Source organism: Podarcis muralis, chromosome 12 (genome assembly GCF_964188315.1).
Source record: "Podarcis muralis chromosome 12, rPodMur119.hap1.1, whole genome shotgun sequence".
Taxonomy (NCBI): domain Eukaryota; kingdom Metazoa; phylum Chordata; class Lepidosauria; order Squamata; family Lacertidae; genus Podarcis; species Podarcis muralis.
Window position 1 is genome coordinate 22,987,815 of NC_135666.1, and position 17,190 is coordinate 23,005,004.

At 41.9% G+C, this 17,190-nt stretch overlaps 1 protein-coding gene across 1 annotated transcript in view; it reads right to left on the reverse strand.

The window, feature by feature from the left end:
* The window catches only part of KIAA1217 (KIAA1217 ortholog), a 295,639-nt gene that overhangs the window by 256,269 nt on the left and 22,180 nt on the right, over positions 1-17,190 (reverse strand). The window contains 1 exon segment of the mRNA XM_028751294.2: positions 16,481-16,603. Within this exon segment, the coding sequence (XP_028607127.2) occupies positions 16,481-16,603 (123 nt within the window).

Genomic DNA, 17,190 nt, shown 5'->3' on the forward strand with positions numbered 1-17,190 from the left:
TTGTGTCTACAAACCAAGTCAGATACTTCGAAGAGTATCATTTTAGAGTATCATCCCATATAGGGTTCTTTAAGGTGCTGCAGAAGTACTCTTGGGGGGGGACAGGGACCAGTGACAATGGAGCAATGCCAATCACTCACATAGTTAAGGAACGTACTTTACCACCACTGCATCTTATTTATAATTGTGGTAGCACAAATGTTAACCGTAGTTAATACCGAGCCATGTTGGCTCCAGGATTATTAGCTGGTTAAAAATCCTAGCTAGGAGCGAACTGGGAATGGCACTGGCCACAGTTCATTTATATGCAGACATGGTTAACCCTGGTTGAGGCCACTGGCAGCAAGCAGGGGAAATTTATGTGCAAAAAGATAAACAACCCCACAGCCCTCTTCTGTAAAAGGCAGTCGGTATTATGACTGTAGTGGCCCGTTGACACAGTCACGAAAACAAGCACACACTGAAACATGTTGAGGCTCAGTTTCAGAATTCCCATGCCAATATCTGTTCCAAAGATTTTAGCTATTATGTCACACTCACTTAAGTAGTGCTTTTTTCTGGGGGGGACGCAGGGGTACACGTACCCCTAAACATTTTATGAATCTAAGTTTGGCCTCATTGAGGGGCAGTATTTCAATGTGAGTAGGAAAATGAGTGTACCCCTAAATATTTTTTTTAGAAAAAAAGCACTGCACTTAAGTATAGGTGAAACACTGTAAGGGGCAAAGCATGTATATTAAGTAACTGGCTGTAGTTAAGCAAGCATGACTTTCAAGAAGAAACAGATTCCTAAATGGAAATATGAAGTATCATATAATATAGGCACACAACTGTGTTTTCCTTATACCAACCAGTGTTCCCTACAAGATATTCATTAAAACACAGATTCTTCCATATTGCTAGAAACAACTTCTGTTTTTATGCCTCATAAAGAGTGTACATGTGTATTTCGGGAGCAGTTGGAAAAAAATAAGCTTTTATTATCTTGAAAACACCATCCAAAACTGGATTTATAGCTCAATCCCACCAGAACATTGTTGGCAACAAGGCATAATCCTATTTTTGGCCAAATTTAGGATGCTACATTTTTTTCTTGATCTATGAAAACACAAATGAAAACAAAATGCAAAATAAATTTGTTCTGTTGTTTAAATAATAATAATAATAATAATAATAATAATAATAATAATAATAATGTGTCAGTTTTCAAGAACACATCGCTAAACTTTATGCTACAGTAAACAGCCAGTCCATGGTAGATAATGAAAAAGCCATAGCCAGGAAAATTTAGTGTTCAATTTATCATCTTGTCAAGCAATTATGGATTTAACATTCATTTCACCAAAATGTGTTTTCACATTCGCCGACATTGTAGAACTTGGCTTGTGGTCAGGAGAAGGAAAATGTGATAAGTGAACAATTACACGGCATAGCTACTGCCAAAGAAAGAGCGACTAACTAGGGAGAAGGACTGTGCCATATCGTTGAATACCAGCGTTGAAGGAACATCAGGAGAAGTGCTTCAACAAGGCAATATACTGGTGGAGAAAAGGTGGCCACTTAACAACTTCCCAGGAGGTAGCTCAGCTGAACCAATACTTTACAGATACTTTGCAGATAATTTGCAGGCACAGTGTCTACAGCTTTGCTGCTAATTATGCAGAGCCCACTAACAAGATAGGAGAAACCCCCCACAGCTAGACAATCAAAGATCCAGTGGCAAAGTGAACAAAAAACATAAACAAAGAATTGGAAAGCACTTCTTTCTTTTAGAAAAAAAGAGGGGAAAGAATTTTTGTTTTTGTTTTCTGCTGGTGTTTATGTTGTTGGTTCCCCCTAAATAGCTTTCCTCCCTATTAGAAAAGGAAGGGTTTTATTTATTTAAAGGAGACTACAGTGGACTACAGGGTTAAGTACTTAATTCGTTCCAGAGGTCTGTACTTAACCTGAAACTATTCTTAACCTGAAGCACCACTTTAGCTAATGGGGCCTCCTGCTGCCGCTGCGCCACTAGAGCACGATTTCTGTTCTCATCATGAAGCAAAGTTCTTAACCCGAGGTACTATTTCTGAGTTAGCGGAGTCTGTAACCTGAAGCGTATGTAACCCGAGGTACCACTGTATCTTTTTGTTTGCTTGCCCTCCCTCCCTTTGATTAAAAGGGAGAGATTGGTGGGATGAGGGCCATTGGGGAGCGGGGGCTTCTGTTGGGGGGGAATGTAGGGGAGAAGATTTAGCTGGCTGCCTTATGCTGAAATGGCAGGCTGGGTACTATGTGAGAATGATGGGGAGGGTGCTTTTCAGGAAGCAGCGCAAGCAAATGCGTGTCTACTCACAAGCAAGCCCTACTGAATTCAAAGAGGCTTACTCCCAGGAAAGTAGAAGTAAGTTTAGTTGAACTCAGTGGGGCTTATGCATGCATAGATTCCACTTAGACCTGTGAGTGGGGAAGCAGATGCAACTTGACTAGTAAATCACTTAAACTACTCTTAAATTAGCTGAAAATCTATTAAATATATTATATGGAACGTTATTTAATATTTTTTAAAAATCTACTACTTCCTTACATTTTAAGGCCCTCCACCGCCTTGGGGAGCCTCGTCAATGCCCTCTGCAGTAGGGAGGCACAGTGCACCCTCCACCGCCATGGGGAAGCATGGCGGGACCCTCTGCCACTGAGGGGAGGCGCAAGACCCTCTGCTGCTGCGAAGTGCGGCGCAACCTCCGCCACCGTGGGAGGCCCAGCAAGGCCCTCTGCCGCCACAGATATCATGATGTATGAAGATATTGTGATATTTAGCTGGTGATATATCGTGATGTTGAAAACCAGATATAGTCTAGCCCTACTAGGGAGTGGCACAGAGGATGCACAATTTATTTCCTCTTTTTAAAAAGACTGTCTATATAAAGATACGAGCAGCACTTTCTGGTAGTAGGGAGGAGGGCATCTACTATTACTCACTGTAATGAAGTGAGGAATGATTGCTAAGGCCCACTTCACATCTTGTAGGCGGCTGCTAACATTTTGCATACACATGAAGGGGCGGCTGCTAACATTTGGACTTCGTAGGATTACAGTTTTTAACATTGCTGTTTTCATCACAATAAGACTTGTTCAGCACTTATATAAGAAAGTGTGGCATTGCACATGTGGAGTGCTCCTATTCAGAATTTCAGCCAGGCCCTCTTCCAGGATATGCCATTCCAAATCCCCTCCCCTTGTTTTCCACTTTCTGCCCAACCCATGAGGCTGTTTGGAGTTTTCCCCCACCCAGAACTTTTTCTTAACTTTCTTTTTATCTCTCTAATCTATGGGGTACCATAAGGCTACCAATACATCCTTCTTATGTGCAGACAGTGCTGTCACTTGTAGATTGCATATACACACAGTCCCCACTTATGGAAATCATTCATTAGGCAAGTGTTCACATAACGAGTCCATGATTTCCATTATTTCCTATGGAAATATTTCTAATTTGGTATTTGTCCAATCCCTTCCCCCACCCCAAGTATACTAACTAATCACAAAGCATCTGACCTGGGGTTTATACACAGTGTTAGATCAGAGCCAGGAGCTAGGAATGACAAACAGAAAACTGTTCTCCTAGTGGGCAACACTGTAAGTCACCCTTAGACACAACTGCTATGACTTTATAATCTGTCAATGAGATCCATTTCCTTAAAACAATACATTCTTTTTTAAAATTAAAAAACCCTATAAAACTGAAGCAAGCAATCTGCCCATCCTGAGACATTGCAAGAGATTTAATTACTATGCACACAAGCATGTGTATGAACGAATTACTGAAAAATTATAAAGCCAACCAAATCTATAGAGCTATATCTAGGTTTATCTACTTACTGGAGTGCATAGAAAGTGTACCTGGCAATTGAAAGCAATGCTATTCAACCACCCTTATGAGTTTGAATAGTTAGTCCCAGGTGAACACTGTGGATTATATGTTAATTCAATCAGCTGTTTTAAATAATCCTGGACCACATTTCTTCAAAAACCCAGTTTAGTTACAGAAGAATTCTTTTTCAAGGCAGAGAAGATTCTTAGAAGTAGCTGTCATTATGCCTCAATCCTGACTTGGATAGACTAGCCTCTTAGAGAACAGTTTCCCTGAACTCATTCCATCCCTGGCTTGGCTGCCAAGACAACTGACAAGGATCCTAATTATTTTCAATTGCATTAAGTCTTAGTCACGCAACCGTCCACTAGTATCATGAGCCAATGCCCACATCTCATTCTAAATAGCTTGCTGAACTGGATGATGGCTTTCATCCACTGTCAGTCTTCTGCAAGAAGCTAAAGAGCTTTCCATTCCATTATCAGCATCCAGAGTATCTACCTCTTCTCATCTCCACCAACCTTTACATTCATGTCAGGTGAGCAGAAACTGGTAAACTTCAAAAAATAATTATTATTGGTTTAAAAACCTGAAGCCACCACTCAGCCATCAGGAAAAGCACAAGTCAACAAGCCAACTCTACTGAATTCTATAAGATAACCTTCAGTTGACTATATGCTATCTTCTTCTTTGGCGACCACTCATAGCCAAGTGAGATTGTCTTCCATGAACACAGTCTTAACAATTGAGTCTGTAAGTGACAGAGGAGGCCAATTCTGGATCCACACATTCTTCCACAGTAGGGACACAGGTTTCCGGGTGGGAGTTGACATCCTTCACTTGGTAAGACAGGGTAACAAGTAAATTCAATCTAGCAAAAGAAACTTTCTGCAACAGTCGTACAGCCAACTATCTATGTGCACCCATGTGGTGAGAAGTTGGCACATGGTTAAACTATGGAACTTGTTCCCATAGAAGGCGGTGATGGCCAGCAAATTGGATGGCTTTAAAATAAAATTAGACAAATTCATGGAGGACAAGGCTATCAAGGGCTACTAGCCACAATGGCTATGTTCAACCTCCACTGCCAGAGGCGGTATGCCTCTGAATACCAGTTGCTGGGAACTGAAAGTGGGCAGAGTGCTGCTGTGCTCGTGTCCTGCTTGCAGGCATCCCACGGGCATCTGACTGGTCGCTGTGAGGACAGGATGCTGGACCAGACAAGCCGTTGACCTGCTTCAGCAGGGCTCTTCTTATGTTCTCAAGTCCCTCAGACTGACCAAGTTGTATGATTTGCTAGCAACTTATAATAAAACACTAGGTTATTATTATTTTTAAGTGACATTGGAACCGAGGAAATAAGAATGGTTGTCCTTTTTTTTACATTTTTTACCATTTTATTTTAGAATAAAATAAACGAGCATTTATTTGAAACCAAATCCCAGATTCAAATCCAAACTTCCACAGCCTACACCACCGCTGATTTCTGGATGCAGTTTTTTTTCTGACCGAGTGCCCCAGATTGTATGGATGAAGGGCATTTCCTTCTATTGATGCCAAAACTCAGTCTAAGTTAGCTTGTTGTGCAAGTGTTGGGTCTACCCTTTAGGACAAGGGAATGTTGTGACACATAGGAGCTGTCCACCTTTCACAAAGAGTAGAATATGAATGCAGGTGTTCAATTGAATCCATAATATTTATATCCAGTATTGGTTTTGCTCTTGCCCCATACTTCACACTAGGCCTAGGCATAAACTAGGCCTCACTTCTACATTGTAAGACCATACCAAATTTTAAAATTGCCCTTACTTGAAATAAGGAATGTACAAGTCATCCACAATGCTGAAAAGAGCAAGTTGCATGCAGAGGGCCTCCGCTAACCTTAAAAGAGCCTAAAAGACAGACAGATGGGATACCTTAATTCCCTAACATTGGTTAAAGTCACAGAATGGTGGTGCTGACCTTTCAAGCCCTAAACAGCCTTGGCCCAGTATACCTGAAGGAGCATCTCCACCCCCATCGTTCAGCCCAGACACTGAGGTCCAGCTCCAAGGGCCTTCTGGCGGTATTTCACTGCGAGAAGTGAGGTTACAGGGAACCAGGAAGAGGGCCTTCTCAGTAGTGGTGCCCGCCCTGTGGAATGCCCTCCCATCAGATGTCAAAGAAATAAACAACTATCGGACTTTTAGAAGACATCTGAAGGCAGCCCTGTTTAGGGAAGCTTTTAATATTTGAAGAATTATTGTATTTTAATATTTTGCTGTAAGCCGCCCAGAGTGGCAAGGGAAACCTAGCCAGATGGACGGGGTATAAAATAATAATAATAATAATAATAATAATAATAATAATAATAATAATGAATAATAGAATTGTAGAGTTGGAAGGGATTCTGAGAGTCATATAGTCCAATCCCCTGCAATGCAGGAATCTCAACTAAAGCGCTTACGCTCTCACCACTGTGTATATGACTGTAGCCAGTCTTTGTTTTAAGTATGGGAGTGAAATACATGTTATGCTCTCTATAAGCATCTCCAATATAAAATATTATCCATTAGTCATGGAATTCAGGAACATCTAGATGACAGCTCTGAATGTTTGCAAGACTAATGAATGCTCATTCTTCCCTTTCCAACCTATTTTAGTGGCAACAGACTCACTCAATACAGCGATGGCAGAATGGCTTCTCCTGCAGCCCACTGTAGTCACTGAAGTCTCCTAATTTACATCTATGAAAAGCATGGAGTGTGTCCCCAAAAGGGGTCAGTCTTTATTGGGAAAGTAAAGTAACATGGGCACCTAACCAGCAGAAACTGGAAAGAAACCAATGATTAATTTTATGACTTTGAACAAGTTGAACAGACGACCTTCACTTACTATCATTGTGGACTGAATAGAAAACAGCAAAATGCATGCAAAGGGACATCATTTTCCCTTGTACCAGTCCCATCAGCAGCCTAATTCTTCCCAAAGCAGGAAACATTGTTAAGTGCAAATAGTGCCATACATTAACCTGTTGCTACGCAACACCAGAGCTTGTATATTTCTTATGGGGAGCTGGAGAAAATTGGACTCTTGATCCTGAGTGACTACTATTACCCCTTTATATCTCCACTGTATGATTTGAATTAAAACTTGCTGAAGAGAAGGAGAGGTTATAGGCTTATTGGCAGCCTGGTTTTAGAATCTGGGCACTGCTCCAATGTAATTCCTCCCTTTAATATTTAATTTGTTTCTGAACATGACCTGTCCTTTAATTTGAAGAGAAACCATCCAAATCTTTCACCAGCCTAAATAAGAATCATTTCACTCCAGAATTGCTCTCACAATATTAGCCATATCTTGCAGATAAATTACATTTTATGGTTATAGATGTTAGCATACACAACAGAGACGTGACAGAGAGAATTAGAATCAAGTGCAGAAGATGCGACGTCCAGAATAGGATAGAACATAACATCTCATTATAATGAAGAAAAATGCTCTTATTCTGCAAGGACAAGCAACAGCTTTTATAGTTGGAATTAGCAGATAAAGGCAAGGCAATATCTCAACAAACATCTGCACTCAACGTGTGGGGAAACCTTCCTCACCACTTTGCAGGATAATAGAACTCGTCAAGCTTTAAAGCAAGGGAAGGGGACCTTTTTAAGGCCAGGGGCCACATTCCCATCTGGACAACCTTCTGAGGGCCACAGGCCAGTCAGAGGCAAAAACCAGGCAAACACACTCAAAGACGGTATGAGTGTGGGCAATGGTGGTGGGTGTAAACTGGACAGAACCCCAAGGGCTACATGGGCCATGGAGGTCCACATTTGGCCTCTGTGACTGAGGTTCCCCCACCGTGGCCTTAAAGTAAATATGTGATGGGGAGTTCATCCTGGAGTTTAGTTGGAATCTCCTTTCTTGTAACTTAAATCCATTGGTTTGGGTCTTACCCACAAACAGGAGAAAACAAGCTTGCTCCATTTTCCACATGACAGCCCTTTAGATATTTGAAGAAGGCTATCATACATCTTCCCAGACTCCTCTTTTCCAGGCTAAACATACCCAAGCCCCTCAACCTTTCCTCATAAGGCTTGGTTTCCAGCCCCTGATCATCTTGGTCACCCTTCTCTGCACACGTTCCAGCTTGTCAATATCCCTTTTAAATTGTGGTGCCCAGAACTGGACACAGGACTCCAGGTGTGGTTTGACCAAGGCAGAATATAGCAGTACTGTTGCTTCTCTTCATATATCCCACCTTCTTCTCTGTGGAGCTGAAGGTAGTGTACATGGTTCTCTCCCTCGTTTAATCCTCACAGCAACCTTGTGAGGTAGGTTAGGCTTAGAGACAGTGACAGACCGCAGGTCACCCAGTGAGCTTCATGCAAGTAGCGATTTGAGCCCTGGTCTCCAAGGTCCTAGTCCAATACTTTAAGCAGTAGACCACACTGGCTGCAAGAAAAATAAGGCAGACCACACCCAGCAAGCAAGCATACAATCTTCAGATTTGCATGGCTAATCAACTTCAGCTTTCACTTTGCACCAGTTTTGGTCATTCCATTTGCAAAGGACAACTCCATGGACTAGCCTAGTACTGAGCCCAACTAAACTGGGATTGTTCTGGACAACAGCAAGTTAAACACATTCTACAAATGAATCTAGCAACTAGAAATCATGCCTAATGGTTCTGAAGTCAGACAAACATTCTCAAGTATTTCGTGAAGTCAAATTTTTGAACTAAGCGGTTCAGGGAGAGAGTTCACTGAAGAAATAAAGGTGATTTATTACCTTGATTCAATGTCCTTTTAAAATATTAACCTATGTATTTATTTTTAATGTAACAGAATGCTGAAAAGGAAAAAACTTGATTTTGGCGCTGCTTTCATTACCTTGCAATAAACACAGACCTCCCAAATAGGGCATAGTCCAGCAAGCACTTCATAAAAAGGTGATGTACATTTCTAATATTGTTTAGACTAATTGCACTGAATCTGGACTCTTTCAAGGGCAGCAATAAATATCCTTCTATATGCTTTTTAAAAACATTTCTACTTACTTGCAGTCTATTAACTGAGGGATCTTGATAGTTCAGCAGCCCCTGACTTAGCTGTAATTTCAGTCCCTGACTTAGCTATGTAGTTTACTCCATGCCTTATTTATTACTGGTCTATAGCTTGCTTTGTTTACATGCCTCACATTAATTTTATTTTCTGCGCTGCAGATTTTGCTGTCTGCTTATATATTAATTTTTGTTACCATCCACTTTTATACTGTGCTATATAGGTATGGGGTGTAAAGAATAGTTTACAAATAATGAAGTTTTTTAAATGAAACAGGAGTCCAGTTCAGGGAAGAAGTTGTCTTTTCATATTGAAACAAGAGCATAGGAATGGACTACCTTGGTTTTCTGTATCAGCCCCTAAACAGTCATTGCCTCCAACAATGTAGTTTGGTATCAAGAGCCTATTGATATGGAAGCAAAGAAGGATCATCCAAATAATTTCTACATTCTTGTGGGACTCCCTAATTATATGGGTGTGCAAAATAAAATCTGCAACCACCAACCACCAACCTCGCAAAGATGTGCCGTATGTACAGAAGGGGGTGGAAACAGACTGACTTGCTCAAACCCTGAAGAGCTTACAGTAGCTGTTCTGGAAAATTGTGAGAATTTGGGTGGAGGTTTTTTTTTAAAAAAAAATCAATTAAAACTGCTTCAAGAAGAAGAAAAATGTTTTCCTTCTGCACTCTACGAAACTAAACCACCACCCAGCTATATAGCAATAAAAGTATTCCAAACCTGAACCTTCTAGCAGAGCTAAGAATCCAGATGTTGGACATCCAGATGTTGCTGGTCTACAACACCCACATCCTTGACAACTGGCCATGCTGGCCAATTGGTATTTGAATCCAAGAACATCTGGAGGGCCAGTGATTCCCCACCCTGCTGTAGTGCTATATAGCACAGCACAGGCACGTCTCAAAGGGGGGGGGGTGAGAGAAAAGAGGGTCCTTCCCCAATACTACACCATCTTTTCCCAAAATGCTTGAACATGGCTCTGGTTAGGATTCCTCCTTTTAACTGCAGCATAAGGTTTGAAGGAAGCAAAAGCTCACTAAATCAGTTTCATTGGACCATTTAGGCTTGTTCACATGTTACCCTGAACCCATGTACAAGCTGTCTCTACCCATGTGCATGTGTCTGTGTGAAAGACTGTTCACTGGCTTTGAACATCTACTGGGTACCCAGATGGTTTGCTCACTGAGCATTACATGTGAATAACTGTGCAAGTTTACAGCTTCACTATTTGTGTACACAGGCTGCACACTCATTGGATGTCATGTGTGAACACCTCTTTTGTTGATTCAATACTAAGAAGGAGTTGGGGTTTTTTTACATGTACCAAAAGGGTGGTATTAAATATTCTAAGAGCTTCCGAATCAATGAAATTGTATTTCAAAGGCATATCAAGCAACTGCTTCCATGAAATTTAATACACCAGCACCGTATGCTACAATTTAATTTTCCTAGACTTCCTAGTTTTTATGTATTTATTTTGTTTCCATCCAGCATCTCTCTCCAAAACTGTTTGTTTGTTTTTTATTTGGCGATGCTTTCATCATGGTACCAGGGAAGGCAAAATCCTGAGCAATACAAGAGATTGTCACTATAACTGTTAGGGATTAGGAAAATTAAATCTGACAGTCTCAAAACAGTTTTCTTTGTTTAATATCTTAGAACTTTGCTCCTATGTCCAGGATGACAACTTGAGTTAGCACAGATGAAGGAAGAGGTCTCCTTCCCCCATCCCAAAATAGATTTATTTAAACTTCTTTAAACTGCCAGAGGCTGGGAATAGGAGGATAGAAAGTAATAAAGCAATCATTGACTGCCTCAAAGTGTCTAGAAGTTTGTTAGCTGATGGAGGACTGTTTGCCACAGAGTGACGGCCGCTAACTGATTGATGGAAAACTATAACCACAGGGAGAAATGGGCACCACCCAGGTATAAAAGAAGGTATTTTTTTTTCTCCTGTCCCTAAAAACAACAAGAAGGGGAGGGGAGGAATGAACCTTTCCATTTGGGCTGAAAGATAGCTTCTCAAATAACATATATCTCAATTTGGTACCTTTTTTATTCACAGATATAATTTCTAACCTGCCTTTCATCAAGGAAATCCCAATGCAATCTACACATCTGGATTAAAAGAAACAAACAAATACAATGGTACCTTGGTTCCCAAACAGCTTGGCTCCCAAACAAATTGGCTCCCAAACACCACAAACCCAGAAGTAAGTGTTCCGGTTTGCGAACATTTTTTGGAAGCTGAACGTCCGTTTTGGCTGTCGGCATTGTTTCCGGAGCCAATCAGCCAATCAGAAGCCACGCCTTGGTTTGCGAACGTTTTGGAAGTCGACTGGACTTCAAGAACGGATTGAGTTTGGGAACCAAGGTACCACTGTAAAAACATTAGTATATCAAGTGAAGAGGCAGAGCCCAGGTGCCAATAGGACATCAACACAGAATCGAGGAAACAGTCCCCAAAGCCTCCACAGCAGATGAACTGGGACTGCCACAAATAATCCCCCAGAATATGATACTTGGAACAAACAGGCTGAACTAAAAAACATGAACACCTCTCACAAGCTGTGGGGGAAGGAAGTGATCCTGTGAGCCAAGCATAACAAGGGGGGAATGGTACTGGACAGTGGAGCACAACAATGGAGCACAGATGGAAGACTTGATGAAGGCAACTGCAGCGACTAGCACAAACATAAGAACTGAGATGAAAGAGGAAACCTAGAAAGGAAGCAAACGATGCCAAGAATTTCCCCACTGATACCCATATAGGGCTACCCGGAATTTCACACAAAAGATAAGACAAATAAATGAAACAACATTTCTCCAGAATAATGTATATAGGCTCAGAGATTATTATAAACACATCCAATCCAATCCATTCCAAGAGGGATGTGCAGAAACCAATTCCAAATTATTGGACTCACCACTTGGCTTATGAGGTACCAGGCTGATACTTTTATCAGACAGCACTGCATCAAAGATTAAGGAACCAGAGATTTAACCTTCACTTTGAAAGATTATTGATGGAAATAATGTGGTATTCTCCAGATGTTTTGGACTATGACTTTTGTCAGCCCTAGCCACCATGGCCAGTATCTCACCCAACATTCATCAGCAATAGAATTTTTCTGGAACATTCTATATGGCTTGTTTGCGGACTCAACCAGCATTGCTTGGGCAAGTTTCTGATCAAAGAAGAAGCAAGATGGAATACGGCAAGAATTTCACCCCTGTGTGCTGGAGCCTATTTAAGGAACATTTAGCCGCTGTTCTTCATTCACTATGAATTCTTTGAATACCCAAATGTCAATTTCAATGAAGTTACTGTTTCAATGAAATGGGGAGGTAGAGGGCAATGAGGAGGAAACCCAAATAGCATAGTCTTCACATTGTTTTGATGGACTAGCTGTTTTCATTTCTCATTTTCTGAGGAAAACTGCACACAGATACACTCACTATTCAGCACTATTCAGCACTATTTCTTAGATTTCCTCTTGTCACTGATTCTGTCTATAATGCTAAAACAGAATTAAGGGTTTATGTTTAGTATATGCACCCATACACTCCCCTCTCTTCTTCCAGCCTGGCAGCCAAGATGACTGGAATTGGCCACTTCCATTCTCAGCTATGTTTGAATTCGGAAGTAAGGCTGGTGTTAACCATAGTTTATTTTAACAAGTCAACATTCTGGACTATGATTTGAAGTCAGCCTGTTTCAATAAACCACACTTTGTCAAGGTTCAGTAATATCAAGAAACCACGAATAGTGGGGGGGACGACACCCAAATGCTTTCAATCTTCTTAATGTGGCTGAGCCAGAAGAGGAGAAGGGGGCACACAAGCTTGATCTTTGTAGATGTAAAACTAAACTATGGTTTACCATTATATAGTCTTTGCTGTCTGCCTAAAGTAGCCTAAGTAACAGCTCTTTTAATCTTGTAGAAAGATGCTTCAACTATCATTCAGTAACCTAAATGAGTTGGTCAGTGCAGAGATGCATGACAGTATGGTTCCAAGAGCAAAACTTAGGCAGAAATGTCAAGAACACAGAATTGCTGAGACAAAAAAGCAAAATAGGTTGTGTCAGATGGCAGGGGTGGTTGCTTGCGAGCACCAGGCAGGACTCCGACCTGTCCTTTACAGGTTTTATTTGGGGCAAAAACTATTTACAGTGCAGAACCCCAAAGTTCATGTCTGCCTCAATCGCTAGCAGAATCCAGGAGTGGCTTTTTCCAGTTTTGTCCCCAACATAAGAACTTCATCACCCCCAGCCTTTTTCTTCCTTCTTTGTGCTTTAACCCTCTGCGTGAGGTGGGCAACGGAAGAGGCGTGCTTCCCTCCTGACTGGCTTGACCAGGAGCGGTGCTGGGGCTCCCGGAAACATCCCTTGATCCCTTTCCCTCTTCCCCACTGGAGGTGTCACTTTCCCCACTGCAGGAAGAGGAACTGCTTCGCAAGACTTTCGGAGGATCCCTGTATCCCAACAGCCCCTCTACCTCCCTTCCCTGTTCCGATGGCAGTTCCCTGACATCCAGCATGATGCAAAACAAGAGATCCTGAAATTCCTTGAAAGTTACAAGAGCACTGTGGTGGTATATCATCACCACTCTCTTGTCTCTTGGAAGCAGTTAAAGAATAGAGGACAACACTTTTCCTCCTCGTTTGTCCATTACTCTAGGGCCCATAATTATTTAGGCACAAGATACTGGATCCATTTATCTGGACATGTAGTTTGATGATGAACATTGCAGATGGCTGCAGGAGGGGGCTAAGTATGTGCACCCCACACACAGCACCATTCAGCCTGACCTGCAATCTTAAGATGGCAAAATGCAGCTCAGTATATGTCATTTTCCCAGTAGTGATGTATGGAAGTGAGAGCTGGACCATAAAGAAGGCTGATCGCCAAAGAATTGGTGCTTTTGAATTATGGTGTTGGAGGAGACTCTTGAGAGTCCCATGGACTGCAAGAAGATCAAACCTCTCCATTCTTAAGGAAATCGACCCTGAGTGCTCACTGGAAGGACAGATCATGAAGCTGAGGCTCCAGTACTTTGGCCACCTCATGAGAAGACTCCCTGGAAAAGACCCTGATGTTGGGAAAGATGGAGGGCACAAGGAGAAGGGGACGACAGAGGACGAGATGGTTGGACAGTGTTCTCGAAGCTACCAGCATGAGTTTGACCAAACTGCGGGAGGCAGTGGAAGACAGGAGTGCCTGGCGTGCTCTGGTCCATGGGGTCACGAAGAGTCAGACACGACTAAACGACTAAACAACAAACAACATATATCATGGCAAGCTTAAGTCTCTTCCTCGCTTTCCTTCAGATAAAGGATGTGCACGAAGACAGAATATTTCATTCTCCAGCAATCACGACAACTGGCTACTAGTTAGGAGCCAGTTCTAATTTGAATCTGTTACCAACCAAATATCTAAAAATTGCTCACTTCTTCTTCTCTTTGTTATAGAAACTGTCCACCTACACCTACATTTCATTTCCTGTTCTTTAGTAAATTACCAGATGATCCCAGAACAGCTAAAACACTCAGATTCCAGATCATGTGAAACCTAAGTGATTAGGCTTTTCTTTCCTTGCATCTTGGGGAAGCTACTTTACACAAAGTCAGACCACTGGTTCATGTAGCTCAGGAAGAACTGGCAGTGGCCCTCTACGGTTTCAAAAAGTAGGGGTTTTTTCCAGCCTTACCTGGAGATGCCAGGGATTGAATTTAGGACCATCTGGATGCAAATTCTAAGTTCTACCAGTGAGCTGTGGAACTTCCCCCGGCTCAGAGGATGAGGGGCAGAAAGCTATGCAGGGGCAGGAGCAGGGGCAGAAGCACAGCCCTGCCAGCTCTCCAGTGCATGAAGCCCATTCACATGGACAACACATGAAGGATTATTATTATATGCTGCCTTTTCCCCTAACAGGGACTCAAGGCACCTTACAGATAAAAGAACAGCTAAAGAAGAAGAAGAAGAAGAGTTTGGATTTGATATCCCGCCTTTCACTCCCCTTCAGGAGTCTCAAAGCGGCTAACAATCTCCTTTTCCCTTCCTCCCCCACAACAAACACTCTGTGAGGTGAGTGGGGCTGAGAGACTTCAAAGAAGTGTGACTGGCCCAAGGTCACCCAGCAGCTGCATGTGGAGGAGCGGGGACGCGAACCCGGTTCCCCAGATTACGAGACTACCGCTCTTAACCACTACACCACACTGGCTCTAAAAACAAAGGGGTGGAAACAAAGAATTAAAAAAATTAATATGGAAGGCACTTTAAATATATATAAAGATTTATTTAAAACATACAGATGTTTAGAATAAAAATACCGTACCTCGGCACCAGCTTTTTGTCAAAAGCTTTTGAGTCTCAAGTATATAACCAACATACATGTTTACTGGCAGTCTCAAGCAATTCTGAAAACATTATTATAGAGGACTTCCTCTTTGCAGAGTAATGTCAATTCGTTCTCAAAAATGCTTGCTCTTCTCATGTTTAACAATTCTAAAATTGAAGCAATACTTTCTACCAATTTACCAAAGACTGTTCAGACCAACAGGCCTGTAATTTCCTGCATTGTTCCAATGTTTTTTTTTAGTTGGCATTACAGTGGTTACCTTCCAATTCTCTGGTATGAAGGGTTATTTTAGTCAGAAGCTTTAAAAAGTAAAATTCCCTTTTTCTTCTTAGTTTCTCAAAGGACTCCGTTTGAGACTCACTCTGACAGTGAAGAAAACATGTCACCGTATCCTTGGCCTGCACTGATCTTAAGCCAGGGAAGGCCTAGCTGCTCGCATCCCATCTAAGATATCAGTTTTGCATTGTCACAATTGACCAGACTGCACCTTTCTGAAGCTCAGTCTTTTCGGTACACATCTTGCGCTTCTGATTTAGCACTACATCACCAAACAGCAAGTATAAAAGCTGCAACACGGCATCAGCAGAGACCTTATAGTCCTGTCAAGACTCCGACAAAATGATACCAATCCAACTGGAACTCCTACCTGCCTAAAGAGGTAAAAGGTAAAGGTAAAGGACCCCTGACAGTTAAGTCCAGTTGCAGACGACTCTGGGGTTGTGATGCTCATCTCGCTTTACAGGCCGAGGGAGCTGGCGTTTGTCCGCAGACAGTTTTTCTGGGTTATGTGACTAGCATAACTAAGCCGCTTCTGGCGCAACGGAACACCAAAACCAGAACAGCGCACGGAAACGCCGTTTACCTTCCTACCGGAGCGGTACCTATTTATTTACTTGCACTTTTTTGGCATGCTTTCGAACTGCTAGGTTGGCAGGAGCTGGGACCGAGCAACGGGAGCTCACCCCGCTGCGGGGATTCGAACTGCCAACCTTCTGATCGGCAAGCCCAAGAGGCTCAGTGGTTTAGACCACAGCGCCACCCGCATCCCACCTAAAGAGGTAGAAAGCCCCAAACACTTTGTATTCATTGTGTCTATTCCAGCCAAGATCCACTTTTCCATAACAGCCCAAATGAAGATCACTAGCCTTCAAGAAGATTTGGTTAATTATATTTTTCATACATATGGCACATGTTCACACTTACCTAACTTCCCATAAGGGAACTCTGCACTCCACCCAGGTTGCCTGGTAACTCTGACATCAAGGCATGATGCATGATGGGGCATCGCAAGAGAGTAGCATCGTGCTAGCTGCGATTTTGGGAGACCTAAAACAGGGGAAAGTGAGATTGCAGTCAATGTGTATAATGGTTCTTTTGTAATAGGTCATTCCAATTACAGTTGTCAGATTGTTCCATTTCAAAAATTATGCAAGTGACCTATAAGAAAGCCAAGTTCTTGCATTACATACAAAACAAGGGGCACATGTTTTCTCACTTGCATGGGGGGCGGGCTGTAAAATCAAAATACCACTCAATTTAAACCACCAGAATCACCTTGAAATTAAAAAGTAGACATAGAACCAAACTAAACAAAAAATCACTTGAAACTATAGTTAGAAACTATTCAGGTTTCTTGCCAAAGCATCAATTAAAATCACAGTATTCCACCACTTAGGAAACTGTAGGAGAAAAATATGGTGTAATTACTGAGAGCATCAGCAGAATTAGGATATTATTTCACATCCACATTTCCAGATCCTATTCTTCTTAATACGCTTCTTAGCTACAGTAGTTTAGTTTTCAATTCAACAACAGGAAATAGGTGCTGCAAACACATGGAGGTGATAATCGGTTATTATATTTCAGCGAGCTTTCTTGTTATAGCATGGGATTACATGGAAAAACCTGTCTCA